This window comes from Centrocercus urophasianus, unplaced genomic scaffold, assembly GCF_019232065.1.
Source record: "Centrocercus urophasianus isolate 14NV4802_14NV808 unplaced genomic scaffold, USGS_Curo_1.0 seq_16, whole genome shotgun sequence".
Lineage (NCBI taxonomy): Eukaryota > Metazoa > Chordata > Aves > Galliformes > Phasianidae > Centrocercus > Centrocercus urophasianus.
Window position 1 is genome coordinate 14,557,115 of NW_024884711.1, and position 21,917 is coordinate 14,579,031.

General features: G+C 36.2%; 1 protein-coding gene across 2 annotated transcripts in view; it reads left to right on the plus strand.

The window, feature by feature from the left end:
- The window catches only part of ANKRD28 (ankyrin repeat domain 28), a 105,164-nt gene that overhangs the window by 61,198 nt on the left and 22,049 nt on the right, over positions 1-21,917 (plus strand). For both annotated transcript variants that reach the window (XM_042816786.1, XM_042816785.1), the window contains exons 4-11: positions 8,674-8,744; positions 11,673-11,873; positions 12,513-12,600; positions 16,202-16,344; positions 17,708-17,920; positions 19,403-19,481; positions 19,920-20,034; positions 20,448-20,530. In XM_042816786.1, coding sequence (XP_042672720.1) covers positions 8,674-8,744; positions 11,673-11,873; positions 12,513-12,600; positions 16,202-16,344; positions 17,708-17,920; positions 19,403-19,481; positions 19,920-20,034; positions 20,448-20,530 — 993 coding nt within the window. The remainder of the gene's footprint in view (positions 1-8,673; positions 8,745-11,672; positions 11,874-12,512; positions 12,601-16,201; positions 16,345-17,707; positions 17,921-19,402; positions 19,482-19,919; positions 20,035-20,447; positions 20,531-21,917) is intronic.

Genomic DNA, 21,917 nt, shown 5'->3' on the forward strand with positions numbered 1-21,917 from the left:
GCGGAGAACTAAAAATTAGCACTGCATACATAGTACAGAATTGAATTGTTGCACAGAGGAAAGGATGTGGGCTGCTGCTGTGCATATAGAGATTGTTCAGGAGGACTGGGAGGCATTGATACTCAGATAAATGCTAATTAATGAAAATGATAATTTGCTTACATAAAACAATTAAAATAGTATCAAGAGCTTTGAATGCTGTGGACTGTTGAGGCAGTATTGGTCTAACCTGCATGTGCTCTCGCATTGTGCTGTGGATGTGAATGATGTGATTGAGTCTTCTGCAGTAGTGCTTCACATTCCCAAAGGAGGGGTGATCTGGGAGTGAACTGGGGGTTTACAGTGAAGGAGGCACAGCTGCAGTGTTGCTGCATTTGTGAGAGAGTGATGAGGATCCATTCAGTGGGTGAGAAAGTGATATCTTCATGTTAAGACTGTTTGGTTTGACAGGCTGTGCTGTACTTGGGCACTGATCTGTAATATTTCCTACTTATAGTCAGGAATCTTTGGCAAACAGCTGAAATGAGACTCTTTAAAAAGAAGTCACTAATTTAGTGTTCATTTCTGAATGCTGGGTTTGACGTCTTGTCATCTGTGTAGTGAGAGTGCTTGCAGCTGTATCTGAAGCACTGCACCAGTACTTCTCCGAGAGATTGGGTCTAGGTTTTTGTCCAACTTCCATCTTGTAATTGGAATTTAATTGGAACCACTTAACAGATCATAAGTGTATTTATTTTCTCAATTTCATAAAGATACAGAAAATTCATCTATTGTGGTTCAGCTGGAGATCAAATCTCTCCTTGGAGACGGATTTAGGTTACATTTTATTATAAAATGTGAGCACTGGGGAGCAAATAAAGGACATCTGTTACTACAGTAAAGTTTGAAGGAAATTTGTCATGTTGCAACCATTTTTTGAACAGTGAGAAAGCAGTTAACTAACATATTTGACTAGAAATCTTCTGCGTTCAGTAAATTTGCATGTAAAAATGGTGTGCCTTATAATTGACCAATGTAATATGTTCTCATGGAGAACTGAAACAAGTATTGTAGGCTATTTTCATCCTGACATTTCTCATCACGTGGAAGGTTGACTTTGTAACTTGTAATGTCTTCTAACGCAGTTGTGCTGGTATGTTCTTAAGAACCACTCTGAAGTTTTCCTGCTAAGCCAGCAATCCTCTGGGAACTGTTTGCCTTGAGTTTTTTATTATTCCTTTGAAATGGACATCCAAATTACTGAAGTCAGTTGCTGAACCACTTCTACTCAGTGGTTCTTTTCTGATTCTTTCTCATCATTCTCTACTCTTTGCTAAAGCATGTATCGTCTGTTACACAGACATACTTTCAAAAATTTCACTGGAACTTCTTTTACGTCCCTTCAGAGATGGATTTTGGGTCATAAATTGCTGTTACTTTATACTGCTTTACTGTAGATGTGAGCAACCCTTACTTCATATTCTGAAGATAAAACTAATTCTGTCTTTTTACAGAGTTCTGTGGAGTAAGTTTTCAGTCTTATAAGCATGATCATTTTGGCTTTGAGATCTTGAATGAATCATTTTTTCACCAGCATTTGGGGTTGATCTGTGATGTGCCCCTGTTGTTTTTCACCTGGGAAAGGATTCTGAAGGGTTTTCCTAGCAGATCATGATAGCATGATAGTGTTCTGCAGAAATCTGGATGTTCAGGTCATCTCTCCTCCAGATTGTAGCTAACTGTGCAGTTAGTGTTACTAAGTTTGTTAGGTAGGAAGGTGAACAGTAAATATCTGAGGCATAAAGGCGCTTGTTTATAGTCTACAGAATGATGGAACAAAAGATCGTTTTTCACTAATAATTTTAGAAACATTTTATTTTCTATTACTCTGTGAAGAGTTATAACACCAATCAAAGTTCTGTTATTACAGTATATGTGCAACTCAGCATCCTGGTACTGTTTACTTTTTGTAAGTGTACTGAATTTAATTATATAAATACTTGATGACAGACTATGAGAAGTAGAAAAGCAGCATAACTTAGACACTGTTTAACTGAATGTCAGGAACTGGTTTTTATCAGCTAAGTCCTTATAAAGACTCAAGCCCTCCTTTCAGCTAAGTCCTGCAAGTGGACTGTAATGCTGAGGCTCCTCCTGTTTTAAAAATACAATTTTTTCCATTTGTCCTACTTTATTTTTTTTTAACACAGTCAGAGTTGTCGCTTCAGCCAAGTGAGAGGAGCAGGACAAACTTCTGATCTTCCATTATGTTTTCTCAACTAGTAACTTTCTTCGAGTTTGCTTCTTCGTGCCATGTAAACTATTAGAGCTTTCACGGAAGTCTTCACACTTCATGAGGAGAAACATGAGTTACAGTGTTTACTTTTGAGTAGGTTTAGTTACTGTTATTGCATTGACACTTAAATACTAGCATGAGGCATTTCTGTTTGCTTAACGCAATGTTTTCACTGCACAGAGCTCAGCAGACATGAATGTGCAATCAGGCTTAGTCTCATTAAGATTTGGCAGCTTACAAGTATTTGTTGTGCTTTTTCTTGGGTCAGCTGTAAAATGGAAGAATCTGAAGCTGGGAAATAGTTGTTACAATAACGATATTCTGGAAGATGATAAAGACCTTCTGACACTGTTCCACTCCAGCTGTGTTTCTTTCATCTAATTCTTAAGCCATGCAAATATTAACAATCCATGCAGTAGCAATCCAGTTTGAAAGACTGTTACTGCAAACGTATCAGTGGAACGAAGCTTCCTCAGTTTCAGTTGCAAATGTACCCACATGCTAGGGTGTGTGGTTTCATAGGGGTTCTTTTTACACTGTCTCTATCTTCTGGCTGCTTCCTCTTCTTTCAACAATGTGAGCCACAATTTTAATTTCAGACCTAGCTTCACTGCCCTCAGCCGTGGTTGCTGTAGAACGTTGCTAAAAGAAGCAGCTCTAACTTCTTTTTGAGAGTTGAAATGAAGCTTAGGAAAAAGTATCATAGAATGGCCTGGGTTGAAAAAGACCGTAATGATCATTTAGTTTCAACACCTCTTCTATGTTTAGGGTCACCAACCACCAGACCAGGCTGCCCAGAGCCACATCCATATCCAAATACAACCTGGCCTTGAATGCCTCCAGGGATGGGCAAACCTCCCTGGGCAACCTGTCCCAGTGTGTCACAACGCTCTGGGTGAAAAACTTACTCCCAGTATCTAACCTAAACCTTCCCTGTCTTAGTTTAAAAACATTCCTCCTTGTCCTATCACTATCCATCCTCGTGAACAGCCATTCCCCCTCCTGTTTATGCACTTCCTTCAAGTATTGGAAGGCCACAATGAGGTCTCCCCAGAGCCTTCTCTTCTCCAATCTAAACAAGTCCAGTTCCCTCAGCCTTTCTTCATAGCAGAGGTGCTCCAGCCCTCTGATCATCTTAGTGGCCCTCCTCTGGACCCGCTCCAAGGGCTCTGCATCTTTCTTGTGCTGGGGACCCCAGGCCTGGGCACAGTACTGCAGATGGGGCCTCACAAGAGCCAAGTAGAGGGGGACAATCACCTCCTCTCTGCTGGCCTCTTCTCTTTTAATGCAGCCCAGAACACAGTTGGCTTTCTGGGCAGCAAGTGCGTACTGCTGGCTCATGTCCAGGTTCTCGTCCACCAAAGTATGGATGTTCAATGGCTCCCAGAGTCTGAGAAACTTGTGCTACTCATAGAAGTCTCAGGGTGTAGTAACTGAGAGATAGCAAAAGCTATTAAGTTCTGAAAGGAAATTGACTTTTTATAGTGACGAGGCAGCCAAGTTCTGGAGGATAGCATAGTTTTTCTTTAAGCATTTCTCCTGATTTCTCTATCAGTTGTTTTTCTGTTTGTTTTCTTATGGATTTGTAAACAGTAAAAATAAAGGTGATTGTTGAAGCATTGGTGTGGCTGATCAAGACAATCCAGGCCTTTTTTTTTTTTTCTTTTTATACTGTTCTATAGATCCTCTATTGCACATTTACCCCCTACAAAGGTAGAAGCTATTTCTGTTAGGTCTTACTCATGATTTTTTCAGCTGTAATTCTCAAAGTTTCCAATTTTCCAATGAGCAATTACCTAGATTTCACTGATTCCTCAATTGTCATCCTAAGTCTTTACGTTTGTATTTTTTCCAGCATCTTCCCCCAAGTATTAGCATGTTTTTCTGTGTGAGGAAAAGTTTTCATCATCTGTTCATTCTACAGTAAACTCTTGGCTGTTTCGGCCTGCTACTTTTAGGTTTTTTCACAGTCCTAGATAAAAAGTTGATCATTCAAAAAGGGAAAAGTTTGAAAGCCAATACAAACCCATAGGAAAATAGTTAAATAGAATCTAATTACAGTGTGAACTATTGCTTATTCTCAATAATTTATATTGGAAACATCCTCTTCCTATAAAGATAATTTCTAAAAGTGTTTCAGTATTCTAGATGTTAATCATGTTGGTTGTTCAGTTTTTGTTTTTTAATACATTCTGAACATCTCATTTATATCTTTTACTCTCAAATAAACATGCTTTCAGAGTTTCAAATACAGAACACTAGGTGTCCATTTACATATATGTGAGTGAAAATAGTTTTGTTTCATTTGTTATATTATGATAATGTACAATCTCTAACACATCTTGTGCAATATTAAAGGAAAATATTGTCCGTAAGAGTCTAAAAATACTGGTCACAAACAGAATAGTGGAAGGCAATTGAATACTTTAAATTAGTACTGTGAGCAAAGACTACAATGTCTTGCCAGTATTTATTGTATTCCTTTTCTGAATCTATTTCCAGGCAGTGAAGTGTTAACTGCTGTAGCTGTTATGCATATCAGTCTTCTAAGGAAACTTAAAATTTTGAAGAATTCTAAATTTCTAGTAATGAGCAAGAGAACCTCATGGCAGAAGCTAGTAACATTTGTTCTGTGAGGAAACCAGAGGTGGTTTGGTGACAGACAGCTACGTATAGTTCTGTTGCATTTCATGAATTAAGAAAGTGTGTGGCTGTTTCTTGCAGAATTTCCTGTCCAGTCTGCCATTCATTGATGTCTCTTCAAGAGAAGTGCTGAGATGTTAACTCCCACTCACATGCAAGGATATTGAAACCTGTGAAGTAACAATGAGCTTCAGAAACACATTTCAGAGTACTGAGAGACATATGGATATGGCCTGACATAATTTTCTAGATCTAGATTTGGAAGATTTTGCTTAATATTTCAATTGATTACACAGACACAGTGGAATAAATTAGTTAGTTAGTGGTTAGTTTGAAAGGAGAGTTGCTTTTACATAACCAGTTTTTAATTTCAAGCAAAGATAATGGTTGTATTGTATTTGATATTTCTTGCAAGCCCCCAAATCGTTTTCCTACAAGCTCTGCAGCATTACAAGAAATAAAATTAAAAAAAGAAAACCAGAAAAACATTAAATACGTACTGAGCTGTTTTAATGTGTGTCAGCTGTTAATGAAGGACGTAATAATAGAGCTGTAAAGAAAATTCATAAAATATTGTCAAGAGGTTTAAATGGTGAGGGGAAATATCTTAATTGTTGAATTTAATTTTCTGGAGTTAAGTTCAGGCCCCTGGGGTCTGGAATATCCAATCTTTACAGAACCAGGGTTGAGGTATGAATCTCACTCTTGAAAGATCAAATTGCTGCCGAACTTGCATTAGAAGGCATTCAGAATGTGAGAGATACCCTGGTTAGTGCAGCAGCAATAGAGGTAACGTAATCCAGTAGTTTACACACATGCATGTGTTCAAATCATCTTTAAGCAAAAGGCAATTTATTAAAGGTATAATGTATTTTCTAACATTTACTTGCAGTGATCTGGGGTTCGGAGGGTAAAGGATGTAGAGTTCATCTCTGTTGCACAATACGACAGGTTTGAGGGTGCTTTGTCTTCTGCAGAGCATCAGGAGAGAGGGGGAAGAACTGGAGTGTTTTCTCCAAACCACCTCCTAAGGAGTAAAGAATAACCTAGAGGGGGACTGTCCTCAGATACAGGGTTATCTGGAAAGGCTGTGTTGTGAAATGTAAATCACTCTTGGCAGCGTGTCTTGTTGGAGAAACTCAAGGGCAATTGAGATTGTTGTATTTCTTTATGTAGAGCTACAGCTCTCTTGATTCCCATAGCATTCCTACATAAATAGTGCTTACACAGATATTTTTTTTTGGAGTTCCTTTAAGAGTTGTTTGTTGTGAAAAAGCAGACTTGATGGTTCCTCCTTAGAAGAGTACAACAAAGATGCAGATCTCTTGTCAGAAATTCTTTGTTTTACCTTTGTAAGAGAATATACCTTTTTGTGCACTTGAAAAGATGACTTACTTTACATTTGGATATTATATTCATTTGATAAATATGGCAAGTCCTAAACTTAGGCTTTCGTCTTTGAATGGAAGATCACTTACAGAGCAGAGGCATTGTTTTGTCCTTTTGAGGGGCCCTGTTACTTTTAACTATTGCTTCAAATTTCCTTAGATTCTTTTCCTACCAGAAACAAAACAAAAAAAAAAAGCCCAACATTTGATAATAATAATGGTATTTTAGTCCTAATAAGTTTAATTAACTTACCACTGAGAAAATACTTTTATGATATCTTTTTGTATTTATTCCTAGTCTCAAGGGATTTTTGACTCTGTGTTAGCATACCAGAAATACGTTATTTGGCTGAGCCTGTGAACAGCTTGAGCTCTAAGCACTTTCTCACTAGAATTTAGGAAATTGCCACTTTCTTGGAATGGAAATATGCATTTCTGCTGGGTGTGGTTCTCCTATCTCACGCCTGGTCACCTGGGTGGATCTGACTTGATCTCAGACTTCGAGAATGCATTTTCCTGAGGAAAGTAGAAACAGTAGTTAGTAACCTAGTAACTCCCCTTACACAGTGATTTGCTTTAAACACTTGAAAGACATTTGTGTCCTGAAGTTAGAAATAGAAGTCAATTTGATTTTGAAACTCCTCATTCCTTGGTTATTGGCTCTAGGTATGAAGCGTGGAGCGCCATTTTGTCTCTTGCTTTTGTCTTGTCTGCTTAAACCAAGAAGTGACTAAAAATAGCCTGGAAGATGGACAGAAGAACTGGATACAGTTGTCTGATATATCGTCACTGATAATATTTTCAGTTACTGATTATTCATATTATTATCTTTTGGGAAAGATTACCAAAAATTCTAAGACAGTTCTGTTGACATTTAGAGCCATCATTTTTGTTTGTTTTGTTTTTTTTCAATTGAGCTCTGTGCAGAATTAGATACAATATAGTACATTATAGTACATGGTGCCATGTATCAGATCCTCATGATGATTAACGAAAGCAGATTTTAATGCTAAGATAAAGTCTCTTAAAATATTGTTAGAATATGTATTTCTCAAATGGATTTGAACTTTCTTCCCCTTTCTTCAAACTTATTTTTCAAAAACTTTAGCACTCGGAAAATAGGATGAGACCTAAAGCTTCTGAGATTTAGACCAGGAAAGAAGGAAGTCCTTGAAATTGTAGCTAACTGGTAGAAGCCTCAGGCTCTGTCTGGTTCTTGGAAGATCTAGGATTAAAATGAGAGTTTGTTTCCACTTTTAGCTTCTGTGTTGTATTCTTATGTCAGAAAAGAAAGAATTGACCACAAAATGATAAGCATGAAATTGACTCCAAATCTTCTTTTTGCTGATACATGCAGCCATGTGTTTGTATGCACAGATATGTTTCTTGATTACCTGGTTTGGGAAGGACTTCACTACTGGTACAGATCCAGGAGGCTTAGATCAAAATACCCCATTTCTCAGCTGACTGTCCTAACCAGTATCCCATTTAACATTTCGTGCTCCGTTGGTCTGTCATCCTTTTTTAAAGTTGTTATTATTCTTTCCATACAAAAAAAAAATGACGCTGGTTCTGAAATAACATCTGTATTTTGAACTTGAGAAAGAGATATGCTCTGACCATGTAGCAAGTTGCTTCCTTCAGGAAAAAGTTGCCAAATTGTCTTTCCTGTTATTATTAAGGAAAAAAAAAATCCTAAATTAGACATGTATCTCTAACAGGTGTTTGTGCAATCTGTTTTCCTATGGAGGGCAGCTTTTTCTTGGGTACAGTTTTAGAAGCAGAGTGGTGAGGTTGTTACAGTCTGACTCAGGAAGGGAAGCTCAAGAGGAGCTGGGGTGGGTTAGGTGACCTGATGGAGTAAAGATGTGTTTCCAAATCTCTGTAGTAGAGGGAGCGTCATTCTGTTATGTATATAGACAGTAGATTGAACAATGACAAGGAAACTGGAGGCATGGGGAGTGATTGCAGCTTCTTCCTCTGTTTTATTGAAGAATTTCTTTACATTGTGAAAGAGGAGATTTTTGGTTCTGGATCTCCATTCAGGAATCTGTCTTTCTTACCAGACTTTAGAAATGTAGAAGAGCGTAGAGTATTACATCTAAAAAAAAAAAAAAGTAGAAAAAAAATGAGTTCACTTTGATGGAAGAGTATTATTACAAATGCTGTGTTAACAGAATTTTCTCCAAAGGTAGACTTCAGGTAAAGAAAAGATTCCTTTTCCTTTTTTTTTTTTTTGGTCAGTTTGCTATACAAGTAAGCCTAAAATAAGTATCTTCCAACAGTTTTCTCGCTGTAGTTGAGAATATTTAATTCTTGTTTTGTAGGTGTGTTGTTTAATTCTGTTCTTACATTTTTTTGTTACAGGAGCTAGAGTTAATGCCAAAGACAGCAAATGGTTGACTCCTCTACATAGAGCTGTGGCATCTTGTAGTGAGGTATGCTTTTTTTTTTTCTTTTAAACTGCTTTGTATTATTTTAGAATGTCTCGAAGTACCTTCTGTTCTTTGTTCAGTTATTATGAAATGCAACTTCTCCAAACGTTTTGAGTTGCAGAACACCTGCACCGTTTGTTTAACAGGCTGATGGTATGTACATGTATATCATATGTCTGCGTAGGAAGAAAGGGGGCAAACAAACACAGTTCTCAGCTTTGCTTTTTGATTAAATGCTACCTTCCTAGCAGAAAAGATTGTGTGTGTAATATTCCGAACTCCTCTGCACGTTTTTTGTAACCAGAATGGTTCAGTATGAGGGAACTAGAGATAAAATAAGATTTAATATGGCTTTTGCAGCATAATCTGTCTTTTTTCGTACTAGTCTGTTCAGACTTGAAGAAATATATGATTCTATGAGACCTGCAAAAACATTTAAGAAACAAAAGACAAAAAATCTCCATTAATGAGTAATGATAGTACTGTAAACAAAACTTGTAAATGAAATATTTGGAACATTTTTGAAGCCTGGCTGTAACACAGCTATGGGAATATAGTGATTTAAGTGTACATTTGTTGTTGTTCCTCTATTGTTGTTGTCCTAATAAAAATTTTAAATGCCTGTACAAGATCAAAACAAGCAGAAAAATGCTGAGCTTTTGTGGAAGAGTTCATAGAGAGCTATCTTCTTTGAGATCTTGAGTCACATTGATGCTCACTTCAGTATGTCTCAAAAGTAAAAGTGTTTTGGTTTTGTACTGATTATTATTACTTTTTTTTTGATGCTTCTGTGCAAACTTTTGCTTGAGAAGAAGCTCAGTGCTTGCAAAAACCGTACTATTCAATTCCATCAAGTATTTGATCCATGAACTATCTAAACAGTCACTGTGTCAGCTTTTGCCTTGGATAAGCTGTATTATTTTATTGCTAGCATTAGTAGCTAAGTTATGTGGGGATTGTGTTATTCAAAGCAGTGTTTGAAAATCGATCTCTGAGGGAGCCCTTAGTAGGAAACACTGTTTGTTCTTTTTGTAGTATTTTTAGGCTGCTCCTTTGGGAGCTCTCTTGAAGCACCGATACTTCATTCCTCAAAGGGACAAAACTTCATTAAATCAGTAAAACATGCAGAGAGGAGTGCTGCAGTCAAAACAGGACTTAAGTTGTAACTAAAATGAACATAATCACTCTCCTTTTTAAAAATGTGGAATATTTTCAAGAAAAAAATACAAAGCGGAGGCAAACAAAGCTTGTAAACCAATCAAATGATTTGTCCTAGTGGCACTGACAGGCTCTTATCAAATTTTTCTGTTTGTAAGCATGGCATGTCATCGGAGACCATGTAGATGCAGCAATGGTTGATGTGTGTGGGGACTGCTTTGTATTCATCTGACATTCATCTGAAGTTTCCAGCCGTTAGATGAAAATATTCTTGGTACTCGTTTCAACAAAGCATGTGGTCTTAGCCTTGAAGCAAGGGCACTGCGACCAAACAAGGACGTTGCATCGTGCAAAATAGCTGGTATTGTGGATTTTGCTGCCAGCTGCATGAGTTCAAACAACTTCGTGTCAACACTGCAGGAGTCTAGGCCTTCATATGTGCATACCTGGGAAAATCTAAGCAGTTTTGCTAATCTTTGCACGTCATTAAATACACAGTGAAATGGAAGATAAATTATGCTGTTTTCCTATTTTACTATGGTGCTTCCTTCTGCAAAATAGTTAATAGGTGTTTTAAAATATCACCATTCTGATTATAATTTTTCTTTAGATTTGGTTCAATGTAGCCAACAGATCAAAATATTGACTAAATTTTGAAGTATTAAGTCTGATGAACTTTCTCTAAGAGAATAGAAAATATTCAATTTCACACTTAAGTTACAAGCTTCTGATGTCACTTTTATGTTTGTTCCTTATGTTTTTTTTTTTTTTCCTTATGTTTTTTTTGTTTTTTTTTTTTTTTTTTAGGTAGAAGAAAATTCCATTAATTAGATATAAATTATATTATCAGTGTTACTTAGCATTCTGCTTGTAGGTAAAACTGCTCTATTGAATAGTGTCAATATTCTTATATCTATTGTAGATTTCATAGAAATAAATAGGAGGCATTGCTTTCAGAGAGACCTATTTTTGTGCTCAGTGTTTGAGTTGAAATTCACTTAAAGCAGTTAGTGAATTGTGGGAAGGACATGGCGTTGATGTGAAGTGCAGTATTTATTACCGTGGTAATGTCAGTGAGAGGGTCTTTTTTCTGCCTTGCAGTTATGTGCACATATTTTAGTTGGATTTGTTTATCTTACTCATAAAGTTTTCATAGCTTTTGCATCTAATGAAAGGAAATAAATAATCTTTTTGAGACGTGGATTTTGGTGTAACATTTTGAAACGTTTTTTCAGGAGTTTCACAAGAGTGTATGTTGAAACTCTTTATGACCATGCTCTGTTTTATCTGTGGTTCTTTAAATGTACATTTAATAAGTTACTCTGTCTTTCTGCCATTTCTAGACTTTTTCAGTTCCAACATTTCGCTTGGCAAATAGATGAAAGTGCATTTTAGGTTTATGGTATGTCACTAATCCTTGGTAATGAAGGAAGTCCTAGGGAGGTTTATTGAGCTTTGTAAATTAGTTGTGTTGACAAAAACAATTTGCCTGCTGGTTTGGGGAATTGGAAAAAAGACCTGGAAACGGTTGATGCAATTGAAATCTGTAGGGAATATGTTCTTCATGTCCTTGAGAAGATCCCAAGTCTGGATTTATGGTAGTACAAATCTCAAGGAATAAGAACGTTAACAAAAGAACAAGTTGCAGACAGTTGTTTTCCATTATGTGTTATATATAGTGTGTGGTTTGTATATGCTCATGTGTATTTGGATTTAACACGTAACATCTGAAATCTTTACTGAGTGGCTTTATTTTTTTGTAAATGTTCTCAGGATGCTGTTCAGGTGTTGCTAAAGCATTCAGCAGATGTCAATGCTCGTGATAAAAACTGGCAGACACCCTTACATATAGCAGCTGCAAATAAAGCTGTGAAATGTGCCGAAGCTTTGGTGCCTCTTCTGAGTAATGTAAATGTGTCTGATCGGGCAGGTAGAACTGCGTTGCACCATGCAGCCTTCAGTGGACACGTAGAGGTATGAATTAATTATCTTTGCTTGCTTGCTACTTACTGTTCTGTCCAACACACTTCTAATTTTTTATTTCTTGGGTAATAATCATGTTTTCCCCTCCCATCCCTTCAAAAACCGCAAACCAAGCTCCTGTTTCGTATTTTAGTTTGTCTTTTACGTGCATTTGTGTACAAATTGGTTGTGTTACATCATCTAGTTGGAAGGTTATTACAGTATTCACCTCTCTGGATATAAGCAAATTTGCCTGAGTGGAGTTTAAATTAGTAATAATTTTCAAACCCTGAAAGTGACAAGCTTGGCACTTGGCTTGGTTTGACTTGACTAGGATTGCCAGTTCAGTAATTACCTTTAGTACACCCCTTAGCCTGAAGATCTCTTCTTTGCTGTATTTGCCACATATTTGCCCTGCTTAGCTTATAAATGTTTCTGTTAACATTGAATTAAGGGACTTAGTCATTCTGTTATTTTTGCCAAGGTGGCTGGGCAAGTTTCTTTAAGCACAAGGAATATTTAAAAAAACAGCACATTTAAATTCTTTGAAAACACATAATTTTTTTTGTCTTCTGTTATTTTTCTTTGTCTAACTTTAAGCAGAGTTTTCCATTTTGAATAGAGGATTTCTTTTCTTCCTTTTTATCCCAGATGGTCAGCTTACTGTTGTCTAGAGGAGCTAATATTAATGCATTTGACAAGAAGGACAGAAGAGCTATACATTGGGCAGCATATATGGGTATGTATGTGTTTGCAGTTGTTTACTATCCTGGTAGTAAAAAAAAAAAAAAAAAGTGATCAGTTAAATTTTGGTACTGATTTCAAGAGGAGAGCAGTTGAAGATGATTCCATTATCTTGTTTGTTACTCATTGTTTAAGCTTATTGTTTCATTATCCAGCCAAGTGGAAAGAGTAAAAGCAGTAACATTGGTCTTCGATGAATCCACACGCCTGGGAATTTCTTTAAATATGAACTGCAGAACTGAGACCTTGTAATATGTAATTTCTTATGCCTGTTAAGTTTTGAGAATCTGCATTTTCTTTGTTTTTAATACCTGAAATGCTAAATTCCCTTGAAAACACATATTTTTTATATACATGTGATATTACATTACAAAACTTCAGAAGAACGTGTTCCTATTCTTTACAGAGATCATCCAAAGATGTGAAACCTGTGTTGTTTCTTTTTTTAGTTAGACTAAGAGAAAAATAGCACTTAAATCCTCTGTCTCAGTGAAAACCTTGAACTGTGCTTTATAGAGGCACAGCTTGATTTTTGTTGACAAACAATTAAGTTAACATTCAGGAAGAATAATTTCTAGACTGCCTTTTCCATAAGTAAAATGAGTATTTTTTAATGTATCTGCTCACCAAAAAACAAACATGCTTTAACTGGGAGACTACAGACTCATTCACATCACTTAAGTCTAGGATAATTCTTTCTTGAGAGTCTGATCCTGGACAAAATATCCCTGAATATGCAGTTTAATATTCATGTTCATTATTGCAAGTTATACAATTGCTTGTAAGTAAGCATAATGCATTGCACACATTTATGTGCAGTGTGGGGGAGGAGGTTCTTAAAAACAGACTTAAGGTTGCTAACTAAATGCTGTTACACAAAAAGAAGTGGCATCAAGTATCTTTCAACTGCTTTCCCAGTCTTGCAATAAAAGAGGAAATAAAAGCAATAACTTGGAAGTGGAAATGCAATTTCAAACTTACGTACTGAGCAGAGCCAAAGAGCAGAAGTATGTGTAAATTTACCCTGTTTAAATACTGTTTGATGAAAAAACTTACCAAGTTTCAGGGGGCTGATGATGAATTGTTCTTTGTATGAAGTATCCTTTGGTCCAAGGACTGATGATTCTGTTCTTTACAAATGAAAAATGAACTTTCATTTACAGATTTAAGCTTGCTTGCAAGGTCTTAGTGATTGTAAAAGTGATAATTTCAGAAATACCTGGATTCATTAAAAAAAACACAATTATTAACTGTTGTCTTTACAGAACTCTGTTTTAGGCTGATTTCACATTAGTGATTTCACGTTAGATCTGTTTTTGCCAGTACAGATCTGAAGTAATGTAGTAGCAATGTAAAATAAGCCTGTGAAATGTGAGAAGGAACAGTCTTCAGAAGAAAAGACTTATGCTAGTAAATTATGGAGAGATTGTGACAGCATTCATGCTCTTAAGTTGTAGTTTGAAACTCCATGATGTTACACTTCACGTACAGGTACCAGTTTAATAGAGAACTTGGAGAACAATCTTCATTATTGATCCGATATTTCTTTGGGTTATTTTGTATTAGAGTTTTGTGACCTACTTGTAGACTTCTGTGCAATTTCTTATGCAGTTTCTGTGACAGGCTGTTCAACCACCTCAAGGCGATTATTTGCAAAATTTTTTGAATGAAAGTCAATGCATGAGATGGCAGAGATTTGACAAGCATCAGAGAGGACAGACATATTTTCTGGCATGTGCTCACCCAGGTGGAAAAAGTCTTCCATTTTTCAGATAAGCTACATTTATTCCAATTTTAGTTAGAGCTGTTCTGTAGGATATTAAATGGAAATTTTTTTTACTGAACATTTCTCACGATTTAATGCCATTTCACACTGCTCCGGTTTCTAGGAGGAAAACTGAAGACCTTTCCCGCTGTATAAAATAGACTGCAGAGTAAAAGAGACGTTGTGCTTTTCGTCACACTCCTATAAATAACTTTGTAGGCCTATAGCCATTGTTTCCCTTCCTTCCTGCTTTTCACCCAGTTCCATTGCTCTCTAGCTGCAACGCTGCAAGCAATGGGCTTTCGTTTGTGAGTCTTAGCGTTGTCCACAGGAGTGTGTGGGATGATTCCTGTTCACTTCCTACTGCTCTTCTGTTTGAGTATCTTCCATTGACTGCTGCTTGCGTTTTAAATGCAGGTCAGGGATTTTCTTTTGTGTGTTCTTTTTTTTTTAAAAAAATATTTACTTCTGTACCACTTTGTATTTGTCTTCTTTTCACCACTTACAATATCCTTTGTACTTCTTTCTCTGGTGTAGGCATTGATTGTTTTCATTTTTGTCCCCATATTATTTGGGTCACAAGATGAGTATCGTGTTTAAATTTATTTCTGTGTCTTTTCTAAAATACTAAAGTTGTTCAGAAATGCAGAGTTGCAGCACCTCATATTGCTCTGTATAGCTAGGTGAGGATCTTTTTGTATTTTGGGGGGCATGCAACATAAAATATACAGTGGCTGACTGAGTATTTATTAAAGCATTTTTGTATTCCCTTGGGTAGATATTTCCTTCCCAAACTTGTGCACGTTCTTTTAGTCATTAAAAAAGCAGAGCTTCACTGTTTATGAAGCACTTAAACTGAAGGTTGTATTTGATGCGTTGCACTTAAGAATCTGGATAATGTAAGTTTTGTGGTTGTTGTTTTTGTGTGGGGTTTTTTTGTTTAATATTTGTAAATAGACTAAAGGTTTTACTTAAAAGGTAAAAGAAAAAATCTTGTTTCTTTCTGTACAAGTCAGTGACAGAGGTAAAGCTCTCCATTTATCATTGTTAATTTACCATACGTTTTCTCAATTCTGTAAACTTTGTTGTGATTATTGAAGTGGCATAAACTCTCGTATTCTTAGTGGTAATTTGTTTGACAGATGTACCTAGCAACAAGAACAAAGATTTGACTAGCTTGTTTTCATGGCTTCTGTCTTGGAGCGCAATGCCTGGTAGCCTGAAGGCTGGTGCTGGAGCCAGCAGGCACCAGCAGGGGAAGGGCTGACTTGGGCCTTGCCACAGCATTGTATGGTTGGGAGAGATGCCACCCATTGGTTTGGGCTGCCTGTGGTTTTATTCAGAAATAGAATCTTTTCTTCTTTTCTCGTTGGATTATGATATTTCTTTCAAAGTTTGTGCTGAAGGCCTTAGAAACCTTAATGCATCTGCAGTTGCGATGTAGAGGGAAGTCTGCAAGTGAGATTCTCTAGTCATTAACAGAAATTTGCAGTGACTTCAAATAATGACAAAGTTAAGTCACCTCAGTAGTTTTCGAATTTTCAGAAAACCTCTTCGATATAAGCAGAGGCCAATATTTTTTCATGTACTGAATTAATTTTGAACTAAATGGTGTGATTATTGGAGGGATTTATGTTCAAATACAATGTCCATCCCCAGATGAGGTTGTGTTGCTTCTATACTTCACAAAAGAATTAGAAAATGTAAACACTCTTACTTTCCAGATCAGTGTCTTGTTATCATTATAAGATGAACTGACTTGTTCATCTTATAATAACTGTGCAATTCATATTAAATGCAGCTTCATTTTTTTCTTTGTCTGTTCTTTTAGGTCATATCGAAGTTGTGAAATTACTTGTGGCCCATGGAGCTGAAGTAACATGCAAAGACAAAAAATCATATACACCTTTACATGCTGCAGCATCTAGTGGGATGATCAGTGTAGTCAAATATCTTCTCGATCTTGGAGTTGATGTAAGAAAGAATAAAAGCGATTTTTTTTTTTTGTTGTTCTTGTTTTAAATGCTCTTATTTGTATTCTAGCACACTGCTTCATGCTTCTTTAGGATATAGTGAAAACAGAGAAAATATTTCCAAGTATCTTCATTCGTATACTTTTGTGGTGGTGGTGGTTTTGTTTTGTTTCACTTTGTTTTCATTGTAAAACTTATTTTCCCCAGGTAACTTCAGAGCTTTGCAATTTTTGCTGAATTATTTAGAAATAGCTTTGTGTTTCTTACTTTTATTTTGTTCACTTGCTGTTTCTGACTCCTAATGTATCGGACTGAAACAAAGGAAATAGGAGTTCCGTTCCTGGCTTTGCCCCACACATCCTTTTGGAACTGCGGGAAATAAAACTCTTTTGTCTCTGTTCTTTTTATGATGTAGATGTTACTGAATTCCATATGTATGTACCACCTCTATTTTGGGAAATACTGCAGATTGTCGGGAACTTTAATAATAGTAAGAAAGGCCATATTAATATTGAAATACAAAGTAAATTAAAAGGCTGCACAGTATCTGCACATGGAAAGTATGTAACAGTGAACTGTGAAACCATGTAAGGAAGGTACACTGTGCATTGTATTTAGTCTTGCAAAGCTGAGTAACACCACTGGACTTCTATCTTGAAAAGTAGATCAGAATTCAGTATCACACTGTACCCAAGTTCCAATTCCCTGCACTCCACTTCCAAAAAAATACTTTGGAATCTTCAGTTTAGAGATCAAGTCTAATGTTATCATGGTTACCTAAGCAGTGGCACTAATATTATAATTCATTTGCAAAGCATCTGAATTTGCATTTTAGAAGTGGTTCATAACCAAAATTCGTGTTACACTCAGTTCCTTAATATTATTAGAAATATCAGCTTGCATTTTTGTGTTTATGTCCACATTCTCCTATAGATCTAGGAGTTCTATATTTAAAGCTTCAAACTCAGTTTTGAGAGACTCAGTCCTTCTGACACCTGTTTTTTTGGAAACCTGCAAATGCTGTTGAGAAATGTTGAGGTCCTGCAGTGCTTAAGGTGCTAGTCTGTAGTGTCAGTGCAAATAACCACTGTTGATAGTTTTTTTTATATGTTTTCTCTCAAGTTACATACTGCATACAGGAAACTGGCATGGACACAATTGGAGGAGGTTAACTCAGCTGGAAAGCAGTCATACCTCATGTTCTGTTTCAAAGTAGTACATCCAGAACTTGGTCTTAATTTCTGGCTTTGAAAAATTCCAAAACATAATGAAATTATGAAATTTTCTTTGTGTTAAATGCTACAGTAAAACAGGTTTTTGCCAACTAACTGATCGTATTTTTTGGTTTGTTTGTCTCCTAACAGATGAATGAACCAAATGCCTATGGAAATACTCCTCTTCATGTAGCTTGCTATAATGGACAAGATGTTGTAGTGAATGAACTCATAGACTGTGGTGCTAATGTAAATCAAATGAATGAAAAGGGGTTTACACCTTTGCACTTTGCTGCTGCATCAACACATGGAGCACTGTGTTTGGAACTTTTGGTCTGTAATGGAGCAGATGTAAATATGAAGGTAGGTGACTCCAAAACCATCCATTCACTCTTAACAATGTAGTACATCTTTTTCAGAAGTGATTTTTAAAGCTTTCAATGAGGCAGTGTTTGGAGTTCCAACTGACTGGTGTAATATTTCTGTGAATCATAATGTAGAAAAAAATAAGACAGTTGCTTCAAGGAAGTTGGTCTAAATCTTAGCTGTCTCTATGGGATATAGAGATATATTTTAGAATGTTACTTACCAAAGCAGTTCCTGGTCACTCACTCAAACTAAGCTTATTTTGTACAGTCGTATTTCTTTACATTTCTTTATCTTAAAGAAAGAGAGAAGTGAGGGAAAAAGACACCAGGTGTATAAATATGTTTATTTTTTTTCGTTAAAGAAGGAAACTGTTTTATTTCTGTCAGTCTAGGTCTGAGAAGCCAGTATTTCCCATAAACGCATTGTTCTAGGCAATATGTGCTGCTTTTTGTAGTGGCATTGCTGAAAATGCCATGTTCAGGTCCGTCTAAAACGGAGCAGATTTTCAGTAACATACACGTCCTTAGAGGCTTTGTCAGTTGTTTCCAAAGGAAGAGTAAAGATGGAAGGCCTTTCTGCACAGCAGCCAGCTGTGACAATACATCTGTTCATATTTTATGTTCCCCCTCCCATCTTTCACTTATTTTAACTTCGATTTTTTTTTAACATTTTCTATTTTTCAAAGCCAGTATTTAAAATGTGAAGATGCACTGTGTGAGTCCAAAAATGCTTTTATTTGAGTGCGGTTTATGTGTGCATTTGTCAGAATTCTTCTGCAGTCAAGCTTTCCCGTTACCTGTGATCAAGTACAGAAAAAAAAAAAAGTTATCCTAAAGAAATAACAACAGAAAAAAAAACCTGTTTTTGTAAGTGCATTTAGATTTTGCTGTGTAAAATTGCAAGTCCTTTATGCATTATTGTTGGCCTATTTGCAGAGCATATTTACTGGGTGAGTGACTAAGTGCACGCTTGGTATGCATTTCAAATGTGTAATACCTATTGTGGTTGAGTAGTTCCACCCAAGCATTACTTGTGGTTTGTGATAAATTACTTACAAGTATCATTTTACAGAATTTTTGGTGGAACATATGAGGTTTTTGATGTGTAAACATCCATAGTAAATACAGCTGTTTTCTGTCAAGAAACAAGTTTTATGTAAAGAAGCATTGTGTTATTTTAGATTTGGGTGGGGGGAGAGTTGGGCATAGGCTTCTCGTTCTGTCATCATCTCCTTGAGAGCGATTATTGTAAAAGCATAATTGAGGGTGAAAGGGCATCATTGAGTTGTCACTCAGAGCTGAAGGAGTGATTAAGAGCACCTCTTTTGTAGAGTTTTTTGTGTCATGCTGACTTTTAACTGCCAGCATCCATCTTTCAGAATTGCACAGGCAGAATTTAAAGGCGGGAGTAGAGGTCAGGCCTGATGGATTGCTTTTACTGGACATAAGCAAATGCTTTTTTTTTTTTCTTTTACAGAGTAAAGATGGGAAAACACCTTTGCACATGACAGCAATCCACGGTAGATTTTCAAGATCTCAAACCATCATTCAAAATGGTAAAAAAAAAAAAAAAAAAAAAAAAAAGTGGGAAGGAGTAGATCTGTCATCTTTCCTGTATTTCATATACTTTCCTCCTTTGTATTGACAGCAGCATACAAAAAGTTTCTTTCACAGCCATTGCCTAGAAGTAGTTGGGTTAATGGTGGAGTCTGGTATGTCTGCCTATAAAGTTTGAAGAGTTGTATTGAAGAGCTTTTCATTTTTCAGAATATGGAAAGAGCTGATTTGTTTTTTATAACCAAAGTTGCAGAACACTTGTTCCATGTTAGCGGATACGCTTCTCTCCATTTTGCTCATCGTTAATACTAAATTCAAAACAGTTATTACTGAACAGCTATTAATATTGCTGAAATTACTGTCGGTGCTGTTTTTCTAACAGAAGCATCTGTATGCCAATATGTATTCTTAGTTAATTATTACTTTTTGTGTTATAGGAGCTGAAATAGACTGTGAAGATAAGAATGGAAATACTCCTTTGCACATAGCAGCTAGATATGGCCATGAGCTATTAATCAACACTCTGATTACGAGTGGTGCTGACACTGCAAAGTAGGTAACATTTGCTGACATGAGTGCAAGCTGAGAGAATTTAGAATTGTGTTTATTAGACTAACAAGTCTAGTAGGATCTTTTCATATTGCTAAAATTTGAAATAGGAAATATTTTCTGTATTATCCTGTACTGTGCTTTTACGTATCTGCACAAAACAATCTGTACAAAAAGGAATTTTCTCCTCTGTAAAGCAATATATTTGAAATAAAATCTCTGTTTTAATTGACTGTTGCACTGAATTAGTACACCCTGCCTAATAAGAAAGCACTTAGTATGTGAGGTTTTCCTATGGCTCAGTATTTTAATTAGGTAGTTTGGTGAGCAAGCCATGCACATTGACTTTGGCATAGTCGTGTTTGTCTTATTTCAATTGTAATGAAACTGTGATACCTGATTATGGTGTATCTTAGGCGGGGTATACATGGGATGTTTCCTCTCCATTTGGCAGCATTAAGTGGATTTTCAGACTGCTGCAGAAAGCTCCTTTCATCAGGTAGGATACTCTTTAAAGTCTTATAATGGCTTTATAATTAATTTTTATTCTATAGGCTAACTTTCAAGTCTTAATTTAGTAATACGCAGGAATCTTTAGAGTTTTATTAGTAGCCTGGGAACAATGTGTATTTTGTTTGTTTTAACGGGCAGTCTAGAAAAAGAGAAAGTAAACTTACACAGAAGTTATTTCTTTCCACCAAAAAAAATATATCCATATTGAAGTAGTGTCTCTATAACTTATAAAATATTGTTTTAAGTTGGCCAAAGTGATAGAGTAACTGGTCCAGGCTATAATATGACTTCAAAAAGAAAGGCTAATGTTCTAATTATTCTATCCAGCATCTTTCATGTCCCTGCCATTATGTCTTCAGTTTTGTACAGGTTGATTTATTCCTGTCTATTCCGATAGCAGACAGCCTGATAGCTCTGAAGACTTTGTGACTGCTCATTTAAAAACTTGCATTGATGTTTTACTGTTAATGCAACTTCTTGCTTTAAAATAAGTTGAAGGTGAGCGTGTGGAATGGAGTCAGGGAAGTTTCATTTGCATGAAACAATTCTGAGGTCCAAGTTCTGGCTAAGATGGAAAGTAGTTTCGATTGCTCTACTTCATTACTGCTTCTGTCTGGGTGGATCTCATGCTGATTTTTGTGGAGTCATTTGAAACAGGAGTCAATTTTGAGGGTTGTTTTCTGTAGGTAATACTGCCCAGAGGGGAGAGTTTGTACCCTTGCTTATTCTTTTCAATCCAACATTTGTGTTACTCTGTGATGTATAATTCAGGTGCTGCCATATTTGCAGCACAACAGGATAAGAATCAATTAGGGAGCATGAAGTTTATGAGTAGAAGTGTACGTGTGTGCTGATTGGTGTCAAATTCTAAGAAAAATCCCTCCGTTTGGAAGAGGGAAAGATGGGTTGTCCTGGATGTGCAATTGGGCTGAGACGTTTGTTGTTTGTTTTATTTGACTGTGTAGACTTTACGTCTCGTGCTACAGCTTTTTCTTCAGATACCCATTTTAACAACAAAGATAAGTTTGACCAATCAGTTTTTAGTTACTTAATTAATAATGCATGGAGGACAATCTTTCTCATAGAAATGTCAGGACAAAGTTAAGGCTTAAATGGCAACTTTAATATGGATCCCCAGCTTAGTGAAGATCTTTGCCTGACACTGGAGAGATAAAATGTAAGATGAAATGTAAGTTGATTGTGGATTTGGCAGTGTTGATATCTCCCTCTTTGTTAAAAATTAAAAATTTTTTAAAATTGTCTGCAGAACATGTAGAAATTCTAGCTTATTCTTAAGTTTTCCCATTATCTTCATGGATATTATGTCCAGTACGAAATGATACAGAAATGTTAGCAGTTAGATCAGGTAAGGA